Raw genomic sequence first — 17963 nt, 5'->3', positions numbered from 1 at the left:
CAATGCAGGAAAATATGCTACAGCCAATAGAAATGGAGGAAAGGTAAGGGGCATGCACAGAAACGAATGAGAAGCCAGGAAGGAGAGGAGGTGGGATGTAAGTCCCTTTTAAGTTTATATTAAAAACAATAGAGGCACAAGCGCTGTGCAGGCGAAATCTAAAAAATACTTCAACACTTCGCAGTGTTACAATACCACAATACCACAGTAAAACATCAACAATCCAACACAGAAAACTAAACCGCTTAGTATACCACATTGGTAAGAAAGTACAACAAATGCCCCACAATAAAAGATCACACTAACATAAATCAACATCACAACATAATACTCATGCATCCATGCAATGGACAATTCATTAACCATTTACTTAGACACACACCTACTAATCCATCCAGGTAATCGCTAATTCATCTAATTGTGGACACGTTGTCACATTAACCTACTCACTTCTTCACACAATCAGACACTCGCTTGCCTGTCGATGAAGAACACACCTATTGGCTTTGCTAATACTAGAATTCTTCTGTTCGAGATCAGATTGCAATATAGCAAAATAATCCAGTCATATTAACAAGAAAATATGTGGAGGTATACGAAGAACAGTTATTTTTATCCAAACATTAACAACTCACCTGCAGGTAATAATGAAGCCCGTGAAACAGGTTCTACCAAACAATGCAATCTCGAAGGAATTAGACTTTTTGCCACAGTCGTTTTCTTTGATGGTTCTTGCCCTGCGAACATAGGAGGTAGAAGTCAGTCATGCCAACATCAAGCAGCTGTCAGAAGGTGGTATGTCCTGCATGCCTTCCTTCTTGTGCGTGGGCCGGCTAACGATAAAAGAAGACGCGTCATTGGTAAATGGGAACGCATTAAAAGACGAACAACAGCATCATGAAAATAGTTAATTTAATTGTCAGCCTTTTGTAAATGTATACGATGAAACCCATTAGACAGAAATCAATAGACTCCTTTCCTATTCTCAGAAACTCATCATATATGGCCTTCAGTCTGGGGTGAGAGCATGGAGTGCATCACCGATAGGATTACATGACGTGTTGCCCTGTAAGCTTTTATTTGTGGCCTACTGTACAGTATAAGTCAGCCTTTTGGTATATGAGCTGACCGCTGCGGCCTTCCAAGAAAATGTGTAACTCATCCCGAATGAACAGTGAGCTGGCACCAAAACGCTACAGGTGGCGGAAATGACATCACTCACACATGACAACTATATCACAGGGCTCAGTTCTTGCCTTTGTTCCTCAACAGACTCCTATTTGCTGTTCAGGGGTGAGGGTAAAGGTAGAAAGGAAAGAAAGACTCAAGAAAACAGCCCTGCTTACTTTCTTACCTGCCACTGCCCTGGTGACCCTGGGTCTCAGGGGTAGGTAGCAAGGGATATTTCAAAAGGAGCAAATTACAGCCAGGAGCAGAAGTAGCTCCCTCTAACTGCTGTCTATGATAGGATGCACTTTACACTAAAGGGGGTGGGGGTAAAAAATAGACAGAAAGCTGCAGCTGTAGGTTTCCAGTCCTCTCATAGGTATGGATTTCCGACATTTAGGCATTCACAAAACTTTTTAAGGTTATGCATGGAAATCTACACCAGTTGTATCTATCCAAGAAGGTTTTCTGAATAATTTTTTCATGTGAAAATATACAAGTGTAAATTTTCCCATGTTAGATTTGGGGGTCTCTAGTTGGCAGAGGTAGGTACCTTTGTCCAAATAGGGGCCTTTGCGTCTAGTCAGGGTAAGGGGGTACACTCCTAAAATAACCCCTGCTCACCCCCTTGGTAGCTTGGCACGAGCAGACAGGCTTATCTCAGAGGCAGTGTGTAAAGCATTTGTGAACACATACAGTAATCAAGTGACAATACTACAGATGGACACCACTCAAGTTTTATATCAAAAATAAGTATTCTTTATATTGACTTATCACAAGACCACAAACGACAAAAATCCACAATACTGTACTTAAAATGGTAGAATTAGCTTAGTTCTCTTCAGATGTTGAAATGCGACACTTTGAGTTCAATGTACCTTAAGATGCGTAACGCAATACAACGAAAGTGTTGCAGGGAAGGTGATGCGTCGGTTCCTTACACGCAAGAACGTTGATGCGTCGGGTCCCTACTGCTGCGTAGGGGATGCATCATTCTTCTCTGCAAGGGGAGGTGATGCATTGATTTCTTACTGCGCTTCCGTGGCGATGCGGCACGCACCGCCGTGATGCGATGCAGATCCGGTGCAAAGAAACAAAGATGGCGTCTTTTCTTGATGCGACACGATGCGGTCCACGACAGGCCCTGTGACACGCTTCTCGGTGATGCGGCGGCATCTGCTGCGACTTCGATCCTCTTCTCCGATGGTGCGGGATGCTCCGGCAACGATGCGAGCCGCAACAGGTCCTGCGACACGTTTCCCGGTGATGCGGTGGCGTCTGAAGCGACGTCAATCCTCTTCTCTGGCGATGCAAGTTGCTTTGACAATGATGCAAGCCGCGACAGGCCCTACGACACGCTTCCCGGTGATGCGGCGGCGTCTGCTGCAACGTCGATCCTCTTCTCCGGCGATGCAAGGCGCTTCGGGGACCCTGGGATGATTCAACGGTTCTTCTGGGCCGCAACAGGCCCTGCAACACGCTTCCCGGTGATGCGGCGGTGTCTGATGCGATGTCGATCCTCTTCTCTGGCGATGCGAGCCGCTTTCTCGTTGCAAAGCGACAGCGGCAGTGCGGCGACACGCTTCTTGCTCGTGAGTCGCGCTTCCAGCTCTTTGAGGCACGCAGTCCCTCAGAAAGCCTCGCAAAACAGTAGGCACTTCCAAAGAACTCTTGGGGAGCTGGTGGGTGAAGTCTGTTGTCCCTGAGACTTCAGCAGGAGGCAAACTCTTTTCTCAAGCCGTTGGAGATCCTTCACAAGTTGAATAAAGTACACAAAGTTCCTTCTCCTCTCTTTGGCAGTCAGGCAACCACTGCAGGCCAATCCCTCAAGCTTAGGGATAGTCTCTCCTCAGTCTCTCTTGTTCCTCTCCTCAGCAAAGGTTTCTTCTTGTTTCCCAAAGTGATCTAAAGTTCTTGGGTTTGGATCCCAATACTTATTCCCAGTTTCTCTTTGTTCTCTGAAGGCAGAGAGGCCTTTGCCTAGTCCAAACCAATTCTGGTCAGTCCTGGAGCACTTTGTTGACAAGACTCCTTCTTTCCTTTCAGAGTGCAGGGCAGAGACATCAGACGCACCACAGGAGGTGGAGCCTGCATTGTGGAGGGAAGGCACAGCCCTATTCAGGTCCCAGGTGCAACTCCTCCCACCCATCTAGATGCAGATCTCTCTATTCAGCTCTGTGCTGACTCACCCTGTCTCCTGGATTCCCCCAGCCCCTGTCACTCATACTCCAGACAAGGAATACACAACCTAGCAGAGGCAGGTTTGGATGGTTAGACAAGAAAATACCTACTTTCTAAAAGTGGTATTTTCAAACACAGAATGTTACAACCAACTTCACTAAAAGATGTATTTTATCATTCTGAGTTCAGGCATACTAAACTAGAATTTCTTCCATGTTCCCTGAGTCAGTTAGGATTATAAGATGTAATAATAAAACTGCCCATTCTGGCCTATGGGGAACAGGTAGCCTTGCAATAGTGAAAAACAAAAATGGCTGTAATTCACTATTAGGACATGCTACACACAACAGGGCATGTCCTACCTTATACTTACAATGCATCCTGCCCTTGGGCCTAACATAGGGGTGTTTGATATGAAGAAAAGGGAAGGGGTAGGGACTGGCAAGTGGGTGCACTTGCCCAGTCAGCATGGCAGTACCAGACTGCACACAGGCTCTGCAATGGCAGCCTTAGACACACTTAAACAGGCTGCTTCTGTGGGTGGCACAACCAGTGCTGCAAGCCCACTAGCAGCATTTGGATTACCAGCCGTGGGCACTCCTGGTGCACTGTACTAGGGTCTGACAGGTAAACCAAACCAGCCAATCATGGAATCACTAATCCATACATCAATTTACCATAGGGAGCACTTGCACGGTGGCACTGGATAGCAGTGGCATAGTGCCCAAAGCATCTAACAGCAGCAAAAACACATGAGGCAACAGCAAAATATGGAAGGGAGACCCACGCCAAGGTACCAGGTCTAACATCCCACATGAAAAAAACAGAGCAAGTGCAAACATATCTGTTAACATTTTGCATTTGCAAGTGTAAGTCACACACACACACAAATTATTTTGTGAAGGAAGCCCAGACAATTCTCTGTCCCATAAGCTGCTACTTAAAGGGGATAAATGCGTGAATGATTTCACAAAACGTCTCAAACCCCAAGCAGGCACTTTCTAACAAAATAACTTTCTCAAATGCTTATTTTTGGTGATTGTGAGAGATGCAGGGCAGGACACAGAAAATATATATTTTGGTTTAACAAGCTGGCATTTTCCCAATCATTATGTCTCATTTATAAAAAAAAAGAAATGTAAATCTCTATTTGCATAATTGTACACCTTAAAAAAAAATATTTGAGATATTTGCAACTTTTTCTCTGGTTCGCTGACATGACAAGCCTACATAAGCGAAGATAATGTTTTCTTTAATCTCCCTGAGGTGCAGTGGTCACCTCTAACTATACGGCTATGGGCATACGCATCACGGTAAATGTCTATTCTTAGAGTTGGAAAGGTACAGCAAGGCTGTACATGTTGAGCATGAGGATTGTTACCCTGACTGCTTTATGTTTCTGAAAGAAGGGTTAAAGTTATTGTCATATGTAAAAAAAAAAATGTTTTGAAAATTCACAACAGTGGATTTTTAACTTTTTTGCATCATTCACTGCCCTTACGACACCCACAACTCCTCTCCTAAGTGTTTAAACATACGCTGCGAGCATCCTCCTGTTGTGAAAGATGCAAAACGCCAGAGGCAGAATTTATGCACTTGGCCTGGTTTTGCCCTGGAATTTATCACTTCTTTGGGATAAAGTGTTCCAAGTGATTTCAGACATACCAGGAGTGTCCATTGCACCATCTCCAAAGCTGACATTGCTGAGGAGTGCTATACACATACCCAGAGGTGTGCGGCGGTTCACTTCAGTAGCCCTGTTGCTCGCTAAAAGTCGGGCGGTCTGTGTTTGGGGCGGGATCGCACCCCTGGCAGTGGATAAGTGGTTAAAAGAGATGATATACTGCAACAAGCAATGTTAGCTCTTCTATTCCACGATTCCACTAGCGAATAGGCCCAAAAATATATGGGATCCCCTACAAACCTGTCTATTGCATCATGATGTGACAGCATCATAAAGTGTCTGTGGAGGTGGATGAAGGACAATAGAGGGAGAGCCTGTAAGTGGAGCGCCAGCTTGACCATCAGTGGTACACTGGATAAGAACAGCAAAAATCATCGCCGTGGCTATGTGGGATGTACAACTAGTGGTCAGGGGTGTGTTGTGGCAGGATACATTCTTCAATAATCAAAGAGGGGAGAAAGAAGCTTTGAGGGGTCCACTCGGCTCCCAAAAGGCGTACTTATATAATCAAGAAAGAGTAGACCATCACAGTTATTATGCCAGAGTCTCACAGTTGTTGTCCCGGATACCCTCAAACCCTAATGGCCTTCAGCGGTATATACCATCTCCGCTGGGGCGATTGTTGTGGGTGGCATCAACATCGGCTTCCGCTCCCGAGTGCTCGCTTCCCCAGGTGAGTGATGCCTCCAACTTGTGGGAGTATCTGGTAAGTAACACTGTGGGATCAGGAGATAAGTTTATTTTTTAATGTACGGCTCCCACCAGTCTTACTTACCAGACACTGTAGCTAGTAGGATTAACACCTGTGCAGGAAGTGCAATTTGATATTTCCCTTTTTCTGATTCTATTTGTAATCTATAATCACATTTTATAGCCTTCGTATTGTAAGCAAACACAATATAATGTTTTGGAATTGTTAGTAAGTCAATAAAAAAATACGACTAATAGGACAACTTTTTATGTTCCTCGTGTACTACTTTACACATTTGTTTACGCAACAGTCAGTGATATTTCAAAATGCAAACAATGATTTTTGGTGCTGAAAAACAGCACTAACTGCTGCAAAAATAAACCATATACAGTAGCATATCACTTCAAATATATAACATAGAGCTAAATAGCACCCTGTAGTTAATTAGCATTGATAAAAATAGCACAACAGCCAGCAGCAGTTTGTTTTAAGGCATGTTCTCATGCATAAAGAATAGATTCGGTATAAGTGGTCGCAAATTGCGCACGGACTTTTACTGAATCGGTTTTGTTATTAAAACTGACCTCTGTAATAGTAGGTCGGTTCACAACTACAGAATGGTAGTGGGTCGCCATTTGACCTACCTCATTAATATTCATGAGTATGGACACCAATTGTGACCCACTACGATTGGCCACCATCACAGGGATGGTGGACTGTTGGGGTCAGCGAACCACCATGTCTGTCATTTCGTTTTAATAAAACAATCTTTTTTTTTTATGCAGCCTGGTTTCCTTAAAGGAAAAAGGGATGTGGTTGAAAAAAAAATGAAAAGTTACACAAACCTTTTTTACTAATAGGCAGTGGTCCCACCTGATCTTAAAAACCATTTCTGTCACCATTTTTCTCTTTTAGGAACCCCTTTTCCATCTACAAATGGGTTATTATTTCCACTGAGTTGGTGGTTAAATATTAAAGTTTTGCGACCGGCTTTTGGTCACAAAACTTTGATACATACCATAAGGAATCGGTATTTGGAAGGGACGCCCCAAACACACCCCTTCCAAATACCCATTATTAATTGTTTCCTAAACCCAGTTAATGATTTGGAAAACCTTTCCTGAATTGTTAAATGGAACGGGTACATTTCAAAAAGTGTTTAAGGGGTCGCAAAACCTCATATTTACCGAACTTGATTGTTTGCCAACGTGAAAAAAATTGTAAACAAAGCCAGTTTACTGAACAAAGCCTACAATGTGAAAATAGGGACAGTATCCCGTGGTGAGATGCCACAAGATAACTGAAAAAGACTAAACGTATTTACGCATTGTATCTGTTTCAAGGAGTGAAATGAAAGTGAAAATTAAAGATCTTCATATGTAGAGTTACTACAACTCCATCTCATCTGATAACACATTTTCCAGCCTGGGGATTTCCTTTTATGAATTACAGACCAAATTCCCAAATCCATTAGTCAGACAGAGTCAAGGCTGTCTACACTCTAAGGCTCCCATTTCAAGTATACCTGCCCTTTCAGACCTCCAAGACAAGTTTCAAGTTTCATCTGGCAACTCTGGTTGCTGAAAGCATAGGAAATCCCTGGGGGAGGAGAAGGAGCCATCAAATTGCCTGGCAATTGCTCAATTCTCAGCAGAACTTAAAGCTACCCCTTAAAACCCCTGGCAACTTCACACCACCATAGTTGCCAGTGCCCGCGGTGTTGGTAACTCTATGGGAGGCAGATTTTCCGAATGAACTAATGGGGCACTTGGAATAAGACATTTGCATCTTCTATTTATTATATGTTTGTACAGCACTCTTGCTGGCCCCGTGCACTCTTCACTGGGTTTTCAACCGAACCCTACTCAATGATTCAATATACTGACTAACTCAACACTTCTTCAAATTGAATTAATCCAGAAATTGTTTTGTATTCATTATACTGAATTTATCATGTATACAACATTGATTAACCCAAGGATGTTTTTTTATACGATTGCCCCTGAGGAAAGGACGACATAGTCCCGAAATGCATCGGGTTTTTTCGACAAACATATGGATTGAATATTTATGTTTTGTTACACATTCGTTTTGACTTGTATCATGTAAAAACATGTAAAGACTATTGAAACTTATTTTAAATGGATTCATTTCATTGGTTATATTCAAAGATGATTGTATATTGAAACTTATTTTAAATGGATTAATTTCATTGGTTATATTCAAAGATGATTGTATATTGAAACTTATTTTAAATGGATTAATTTCATTGGTTATATTCAAAGATGATTGTATAATTGATGAGTATAATGAATACAAAACAATTTCTTGATGAATTCAATTTGAAGAAGTGTGAGTTATTCAGTATATTGAATCATTGAGTAGGGTTCGGTTGAAAACCCAGTGGGCAGTGCACGGGGCCAGCATGTTTTCTTGCTAGTATTCTATTGTGTAAATAAAAGCACTTGGTCAGACAGCGAGCGCAGCACCGTAGCACCATTAACTTAAAAATAAAAAGATACCACTTAGTTCTGATTAACAAGGTGTGCACCTTCGTTCTCTTCGGTTATTTGTACAGCACTCTGAAACACGGCTAGTAAACAATACACAGGACGGACTCTGCTACTTGAAACCATCAGGGGTACCGAGCGCTATATAAATGCAAACCCTTCCCTCTTTGGTACCAAGCGATATATAAATGCAAGCCCTTCCCTCTTCTATTACTCCATCATCTTTTTAAACATAACAGACTCACATGTCCACCGCTCAAATTAATTTCATATTTCCCTATACTAAATCAACACTAATCCTTTTTGGGTTCCGAAGTAGTGTGCTACTCACCGAAAAGGGCTTTGACGCCTCGTCAGGGGTAGTAAGTGCTATGTAAATGAAATTACAATTACAATTTAACAAAAAAAAGCACTTCCTCAAATCTTTCTCTAGCTTCATTTACCAGCCCACAGGCCTTCAGTACACAAAAGACTCTTTAATCAATTTTTCCACAACCAAATTTCATTTTATCTCCAAACGAAAGCCATTTGAGGGTTGTAGGATCAATACCAACTGTTATATGACCGGACACTGACTTCTATTACATTTTATCTCCAGACGAAAGCGTCAGGAGCGGCCCATGCAGGTAAGAGCGGTGGGGCCGGGTGGGGGAATTCGACAGACGACGAGGAAAAAATAATTATTTATTTAATTTTGCCTCGTCATCGTCTGTCGAATCCTGCCCAACCCAGCCCCATAGCCCTACCCCTCTCACCTGCACAGGCCGCTCCTGTAAAGCGTTTGAGGGTTGTAGGATCAACACCAACTGTTATGTAGGATTTGGCTACACACTGACTTCTATTTCATTTTATCTACAGACGAAAGCGTGCGAGGGTTGTAGGATCAACACCAACTGTCATGTAGGATTTGACCACACACTGACTTCTATTACATTTTATCTACAGACGAAAGCCATTTGCGGGTTGTGGGATCAACACCAACTGTCATGTAGGTTATGACCACACACTGACTTCTACCACATTTTGAATTCCTCTGAAAATAACTTACTCTCACTTTTTGTGAATAACGAGTAACCCAAATCTACCTCAGTGAAGTTCTCAACTTTCAGACTTCTCCGTGGTCACCTCCTAATGGCACGACCCCTCTCTGAATGCCTATTCATTCGCTATCCAAGACTTTCTGAGGTCAGACATAACATAGCGAAGAGAAAGTACATGGAAACTATTTAAACAGTTGAAGCCGAAGAAACAAGTGTTATTGTTTAGCCAATGCAACTGTTTCACGTAAGCTACTACTGTTAGCAGTATCTTTATGAACTTAGGTTCATTGTTCTGTGGTGTCTGTTCACCTGTAAAGAGTTCTGATGCTCGAGCGCTTTTTTGTGCTCCACAAAAACCTCTAAAGTTAAATAAAAATGGTCTTGGTTCTTCAATAAAACTGTAACAGTATGGACGGAGTTCTATGACTCTGCTTGGACATAATTTACCCTTTTCCCAGTGAAAAATCAGATGTTAATAGTAGGTCTGGAAAGTATGGTCTGGTGCAGGGATTTTTGCACAGTGGAAAGAATAGCCCAATGTGCAAAAGCAATACATTTTTATCTTCATGGAAAATAACATATTTCTTAGTGCAGACACCCCCCCCCCCACCCTACAGCCACACTAAGTCCTGAAGTGAGGGTTCTCATTTCCTCTCTGGAAGGGGAGTTACTGCAGACATTGGCTGGAGTAATTCTCTGACCATTTCTACAATTGGGTGGAGTCAGATTTGACTTAGTGACACTAACGTATGCGCTTCCAGGGGCGGCCCGTGCAGGTAAGAGCGCTGGGGTGGGTGAGTCAACAGACGACGACGAAGTAAACTTATATTAAAAAGACAAAACACACTTACCTGGAAGTGAGCACAAGGTAAGTGTTTTTCGTTTTTTTAAATTTAAGTTTACCTCACTGTCGTCGGTCGACTCCCACTCCACCACTCTTACCTGCACGGGCCGTGCCGGTGCGACTCTCAGTTTTCACCAACTTACAATTCTAACCACTCCTTGTAATGCCCACTTCCCACCCCTTGAATTTGATTCACTACTGCAGGTTCTCTGCACTTGCAAGAATGAAATCTGTACTAGTAAATGTAGTTAGGTCTGTCAGGAAACTTTTCGAAAATTCCTGGCAGGCATAAACGAGGCATTTTCAACCGTTAACATACGTTTATGCCCAAAAATACATTTGTGAGTCTGGCCAGCTGCATTACTTGAATTAGTTCAAGTGAATTAAAACCAAGACTACAATTCCCAGAATGCATCAATCCGTTCAATGAAAGTTCTGGACTGGAACAAGGCTGTCAGGTAGCTAACCTGGGGTTTCCTGTTAACCACACTCAAGAGATAGAAGGCAGCCATGGTGGGTGGAGTGTAACCATTTACTCCATTCATGGAATGGACTGTCTTCCAATAGGCTGCCAGTCTTAACTATGCTGGGGCTTTTGACAGTGAATTAAATTAAAAATGGAAAAATGTTATTAGTGTTATTTAAAAGATATTTCATAGTTTGCTGCTGTACCTCAGGATGGCACATTTGAAACTAGATTGACCCGACTGCTCCAGGTCACCAGGACACTCTTCTATTCATGGACTTTGCTTTTAAATGTCATTGTTATCAGGTGTGTTGGTCCAATGAGTTCAATTAAAGTGAACTAAGCCTACAACTCTGAGAAGCTCTGATATGGTAAATCAAAACCCAGAACTAGAAAGGCCAATAACATGGCGTCTTCTGGTTACACTTAACATGACTGCCAGAACTGTCAAGAGAAAGAACATCTCAACTCTTCTTCTAGCTGCTAACTTGTTTACCCAATGATACAAAGAAATGTAAATGATTAAGTCTCGCCAACCAGACAGTGCAAGTTGTCTGTTGGTGTGAAGACCTAATGTCAACGAAAGTTAATCTTAGAGCCCATTCATCGTTTACCGTTGGCTGGCTTTATTGTCACTCTGTTTTGCTTGTTTTTTATTCATCAGCTTATGTGGGCTTTACTTCTACTTTTTGTGTTTGTTCCTCCCCTGAAGGATGGATGCATTACTTGGGTCCTTCCACCGCTCACTTTTGAAGCACTACGTTTTTCTTTTTGGTTAAGCACTCCACAAGAGTGCATGTGTTTCCCAGCTGTCTCCCTTGTGAAATGCTCTTCCCCCCCTTGCAGCCCTCCAAGTTGCTCTTCTTTGCTGTTGTGCTTATCCCCACACCCTCCATAGTGTGTTAGCCCTCATGTGCTAGTCTCTCCGTGTTCCTTTCTCAGCTGTGTGCTTCCCTCCAACAGCTCCTTGTGCCGCTTTCAAATCCACGTGCTTCTCTTCACTGTGCGCTCCTCTCGCTGCTCTTCACATTGCTTCCCCCACCCTCGCTCTCCATATTGCTTCTGCCCCCATGTTGCTTCGCCCCCTCCTTTGTTTCGTTCCCCACCCGTGGCCCCATTCCTTCCCCTGCACCTTCCCACCGCCCCCAACTGAAAAAAATATGTTTGAGTTACTTTTTTGTATTGTTTTTTTTCTAATCCAACACTGGATGGCTAAATAAAAAAAGATCTTGTGTCATTTTGTAGATGCGCACAGTGCTTAATTTTTGAAATAATTTGTGCCCGAGCTCAAGGTTTTACTAAGAAGCCTGCGTCCGCCACTGTTGAAGGTCTTTGTGATATAGTGAATACTAAGGCTGCATAGTTTTGATTCTACCTTCAGCTTCTTTCATCAACCACCAGACACCCCTACCCCCCTTTATCTCACTCTTTTGGGTTCCTTTTCATCTCTGCTTTATTGGTCGTTTTTTTCTGTCTTTCTCTTCCTCCCTCTTTCAATCCTTTTGTATATTTCTCTCTCTTGCTCTGAGTCAGTCTGGTGAAATAAAATAAGTGTTTTCCCCAAAAAATGAGTGCCGGTGGGCCCCACCTGCAACCACCGGCTCCAATTAAGCACTGGTACCACACGTGTGTTGCATGTGACTTCAAAATAAATGTGGGAGGCGGGTCTCAGAGCCTTTTTTTTGTTTACTCTTTATCCATGCTGCACAGTATAGGGGATGCTCTGTAGCATCGCTAAAACTGTTAGCAAACCTAATAAGTCCCAAAGGCCAGCCCTATTGGCTTTGCCAATGCTTGTTAGACTGAAGCTTAGTCTTCTAGGTGTGATGATAAGGAAGCCATGAATGTTAACAGGGACCGTTATGCTTTGGGGAATCTTACGATTTCATGTTTGGAAACGAAAAATACCAGAAAAAAACATATAAAACTTAAGGTTTAAAGCGCACACTGATTGATACCCATTTACATTCTGAACTGCTGCCAGTCGTCGATACAGGGACTTGCAGCACCTCAGACAGCATCATTTCTGCAGCAGAGACATTCAAAACGTGACATCAGCGCAACTTCTCTTAAGCCGAGCATCAATCGACGGAAATAAAAGAAACACGCGCTAGGGTACAGTACCGAGATCGGGCTCTCAAACCCCAGCTGAGGCGGGGTTTAAAACGCTGAGGCAGAGGATGTAGACATTCTCCCTCACAGCCTTCTTGACAGCACAGCCTTACATACGGCACTTCCCAGCTACAGACTCCCGAGAGGGACAAAGTACGAGCGGTTTCTATGGGAACCAGACAGGAAACAAACGGCACACAAAAAGACAAGCATTGGCAATGGCAAAAGGTCTGGTTTTAAAAGAATATGGTAATGTGATTCGAACCATCACAAATAAATAGCTTGGGAACTTCATATGTGGTTGTGTGGAAGCAAAGGACTGTAAGGACATTATTAGTGTAAGTTAAAAGGTCAGGTGACAGTTGCACTGTCAAACCGGATCTATAAATCAATGTAGGTTAATCACGTGCCCTCCTCCCATCTGTGCTGCTGCCATAAAAGACAAACATCATAAACTATCTTGTTATCTAAGACACTTTTACCGCATGTCATGTGTATGCCCCTGAAAGTTCAAGCTCAGGAAACCGGATAGATTAACAAAATGATCACAGCTGCGAGAGACCAAGCCCTTTTTTTGCGGAAGCATTCAACTTCTGCCCCATCATAGCATGTACTCCTAGCTCCCAACATGTGGACGGACCAAAGCCTCTCTAGGGATGCTCACATACTTGTCTGTCGACAGCTGCACTATCAAGCCAGACCATAACAAGCACTGGCAAAGCCAATAGGTCTGGCGTTGGATGCCAGCCCTTTGACTTTCTCAACAATTGCTTTGTTTTGTCATGGTTTTGCAAAACGTGTTAAAGAGCCTTACAGACTCCCATCAATCTAAAAACAAAACACTGACTAAAAGCAAAAAATAAATTGATAGCTCAAAAAGTACACATTGCCATAGTAGTCGCTGGCACTAAAGGGAACTACTTCGTATGTAGATGTGACCTTTGTGAAAGAGCAAAATACCCTAATTCACGGTGGAGTTATCCAAGAGAATATGCTAAAGTGGGCGGTTGAGAAATGTGAGTGACACAACAACAGTTCAATGGATGAAGGGGGCAAGCTGAAAGCTCCTATAATTATAGTAAAATCAAAAGGTGGTGGCCAACACAAGACCTAAAAAGTGGCAAAAGGAAAATGAGTCCGAAAGCAGAAAAAAGCGTGAGACAAAAAAAAACTGTGAGGAAAATTGTGACTGTGAATGAATTAAAATTCATAACATTTAAAGGTTTCTGTTAAAGCTTTGTATTTCCGCCTGGACGGTTCTTTTTTGTACAGTATCAGGGTGCTAAATTTATGGTACATTTCCTATTGGATAAAGTATTGGTAGACATGGAAACATTGAGAGGTTCCCATCAATCACGTTAAGTCTAATGGGTAGAAACAACTTCATACCTATCACTCAGTTAGCTTTCAGATGAGAGTGAGGACAGGTGTTTAAAAGGATGGTGACACCCGCCAAATGAGGGTGGGATGACAGTTATGCAACCTTAGTTGCAGAAAGGCTACATGATTTTTTGGGGAATACTCAAAATTAAGGTTACCAAATATTGGGGAAGCATCTGAGGGAAGTTGCTCAAGATGGGCGCCCCATAGGGAGGCTCTGTAGGCCAGCAACACTATCCAGCTGGGTTTCAAATTCTTCGAAGGCCATCTCCATCGCAACCTAACATATGCAGGCAGCGGAATGCTGTGTAAACCCCCTGGTCTGTGGTTGGGCGCTGCGGGTACATTTCAGCTTTCAGTAAACCTCAGAAGGCAGCGAGAGATCATATCACTGCCATTGCAAGCTGGTCCTAAGAGTGGCTTGGTGGTGGAAACATGGGGAAGCAGAGGCGCCCCCGAGCCCATTGCACCAGGAGGATGGGTGTGTATAATGGACAGTGGTGAGGCGATGGCTGGGGAGAGGAGACTCAAATACCGAGTTTGGCCAGCGCCTCCTGAGGGCATGGGTCCTAACTGCCTGTGCCGCCTACCAAAGCAGGTTGGAAGTGGAGTCCATTTTGCTGAGATCCAACTTGAAACAAGTGGACAGTGCACCGCATAGGACAATGGTCTGGGATTGAATAAGTGTGCAAGTGACTTGGACTTATCACGCCCCCTCCTTTCCTTGCTACAGCTATACAAGGATGTGTGCTACTAGTAATTGCAGGAGTGGAGTGAAGACTGCTCTAAACGAGACAGCATACGATAGCCATAATTCAGTGTTTGCATACGGAGGCAAGAGAAAGGTGGTAAAGCTTGCATGGTAAGGCTGATCCTATTACGGGTAAAAGAAAATGGACAAGTGCTCCAAACTCAGAAATATTTTTCAAATCATTATATGTGACCACTTGCAAATTAAAACTGTAGCTATAGTACAACTCATACTTATGAACTCCAATGTCTTTTTGACCAACTAATCTTACCATCTTGTCTTCTTATTGATGTACAAAAAAAAGGAACACATGGTTGATTACTTAAATCACATGGTTTTATTGACATTGTAAACGATTAGTATTAATGTCGCACTTTCATTTCTTTTTATTGTAAAGATTTTAAATAAACATATTTACAATTTACATACTTATGGACTCACTCTGGGACGCCCCACCACCATATTTGTCCTGAATTGGGTGCTCAGCAAGAAATGCTCTGGCCATTCTGGTCTGTTACAAAGAACCCAATAGGGAGAGAATGTGAATCGATGTAGACAAGTATTTAATAAACTGCACATAACCAGAGTAAGATACTCCAGAGGATTTAAAGGCAATATGTACACAGCCACAAGGAAAAGAGGCCTCCCAAACAACAGACACAAAACAGCAACACCCTGGGCACTTAGTATGGCAAAACAGGAACAAACAGCAGGAGCTAAAATTTTGGCACCGACAAGAGAACCAAAGTTAAGACACGATGAGCAACTCTCAGACAGAACAGGAAGAAGAAGATCCAACAGGAGTGAAGCAAATGCTCTATGAAATACAGCACAATCTCACCAAAATAGATGGGAAAATAGACACACTGTCAATAAGAATGAACTATATGTCCAAGAGGCTATACAAATAAAATAAATGACCTGATAAGGAGGAGACACCTATCTCTAACACGGAGAATGTCTCAGCAAAAAAGCAATGAAAAGCTACTACAGTTAGAAAAAACATTGGAGACTGTCAAAACTAAAATTGAAGACCTAGAGACAAGGTCATGCACGAATTGCTTAAGAATTCTGGGATTCGCGGAATACAGTTACACCGGCTAAATGGAACTACAAAGTCATCTTTTCAACAGATCACAACTATCAGCCAAGTTCCAGGTTGAACATGGTCACCGCATATTGGCGCCTAGGCATCCCCAGGAACACCAGCCAGACCGATAATAGCCAGAATATTTAACTTCGAGATAGAGACGATATTGCACCTTGCATGGTTGCAAAAGCAATTCAATTATGAAGGCGCCACCATATCAGTATTTCCCAACTTCACTGTAGCAGTGCGAAAAGCCAAGAAAACAGTAATTCCAGGCAAGGAAAAAATCAAAGAGGCACAAGTGCTATATGCTGTGCTTTATTCTGCAATGCGTAAAAACACTTACCAGGAGCAAACCCAAAAACATTCGGACTTCCAGAAAGCAAAGCGGTTTTGTGAAAAATAGTAAAGACACAAATAGCATGAAATTAAATGATGGCTGGTAGACACGAAGGAGATGCAATTGTCTCTGGTTAGGAAAAACTGCGGAAGAAACCTAGACATGCAGCATCCATTTTGTTCAGTAATATACAGAAGGAAAATGCATTATCCCTCTATACAGACAGACATGGAAATGTGGAGGAGCAGTTCAGTTCAGTATTTATCAATACCTAATTTGCCATTCGTCGATAAAACCTGAAAAGTGGGTCTCAGGACCTGGCTGGGATGCAAGTAGTAAAGATAGATGGGAACATACTGTAGTCAATACTTAGGCTTCTAATTCAGAAGACTCAACATAGTTTCTTAAGTCAATGGAGATGATACCGGAACTATAGAGGAGGTCATATCAACATCGCGTTTGACCCAAAATGGACAAAACGGATACATCTCAGGCACTCACCACTTCCATGGACAAAACTTAGACACACATTTGCTCATAACACAACATAATGGCAAAGACTGCAAAATGCGTCCACGTGGGCACTCTGTATTGTAACGGAACAGACAGAAAAGGTTGGCGTGCCAGCCTTTTTCCTCCATCCGAGGACTGTATTGTGATTTAGCTATATTTATATCTCTATTTATAGCTCTCTTTGGTAAGACCGGGGACTCTGTGCCGCAATTGTTGGGACAACTAGACGATTTTGGCAATGTGACAGGTCCTAGGATCAACAGGTGTAAAATGCTGTTGTTCCCAATGCGAGCATTGAACATAATCCCCACGCATGAGCTGTCCTAGCTGGGGTAGCGATGGGAAACAGACACATTCTTTTTTTTAGGACTCATCATAGTACACATAGCGGAGAAACAGTGCAGATATAACATTGATAAGATGCTGAGGGGACTGAAAAGGTCCACAAACTTCTGGAATGGACTACCGCTCTCAGTGGCATTGTGTGTCGCAGTGGCAAAGATGGTCTTCCTCCCCATATGCCTCTATATAATCCAGAATTCACTGAGCACACTTACTAAAGACATCTTTAAAGTGCTGGATAGCCTACTGATCTCATTATTATGGGCGAAAAAGAGAAGTACAATCCCATTGCCCACATAGGTGATCCGTCAAGTGAGGGCCGAGGAAAAGTAGGGTTCCATATTGCGTTTTCCAAACACAATTTTCCATAGGGATTTTAGACACGACTACAGCCCAAACCGCTGAACAGAATTACACCAAATGTGGCAGAAAGATAGATATTGGGCCAAATAGAGTGCTATTTGTGATTTAGTGTAAATATGTTCAGTAGTTTGTGAGTGTTGGACGTGGCCCTTTTTGCAGGGTCATCCCAGAACTTTATGCATTCCTCCTGTATTGTTTCTGACCTGTTTTTGTTGGTTTTATGACTCTGGGCACTTTACCACTGCTGATCAGTGCTAAAGTGCATTTGCTTCCGGTGGAAATTGGTGTTATGGATTAGTGATTCCATGATTGGCATATTTGATTTACTAGTCAGACCCTAGTACCGTGCACAGTGTGTACCCAGGGCCTGTAAATCAAATGCTGCTAGTGGGCTGCAGCACTGATTGTGCCACCCACAGAAGCAGCCTGTAAGATGTAACTCTGGCCTTCTATTTCAGAGCCTGTGTGCAGTCTGGTACTGCCATGTCG

The 17963-nt window shown here is 42.8% G+C and overlaps 1 protein-coding gene across 1 annotated transcript in view; it reads right to left on the bottom strand.

The window, feature by feature from the left end:
* ZMAT3 (zinc finger matrin-type 3) overlaps positions 1–15331 on the bottom strand; it is a 66146-nt gene extending 50815 nt beyond the window's left edge. Inside the window, exons 1-3 of the mRNA XM_085633128.1 lie at positions 15268–15331; positions 12708–12861; positions 636–737 (exon numbers count right to left, since the gene is read on the bottom strand). Coding sequence (XP_085489254.1) covers positions 636–737; positions 12708–12861; positions 15268–15331 — 320 coding nt within the window. The remainder of the gene's footprint in view (positions 1–635; positions 738–12707; positions 12862–15267) is intronic.
* Positions 15332–17963: the final 2632 nt, after the last annotated feature.

The sequence above is a fragment of the Triturus cristatus genome, chromosome 11 (genome assembly GCF_964204655.1).
Source record: "Triturus cristatus chromosome 11, aTriCri1.1, whole genome shotgun sequence".
NCBI lineage: Eukaryota > Metazoa > Chordata > Amphibia > Caudata > Salamandridae > Triturus > Triturus cristatus.
Note: the sequence above shows the minus strand (reverse complement) of the source record. Positions and strands in the feature narration are given on the sequence as shown.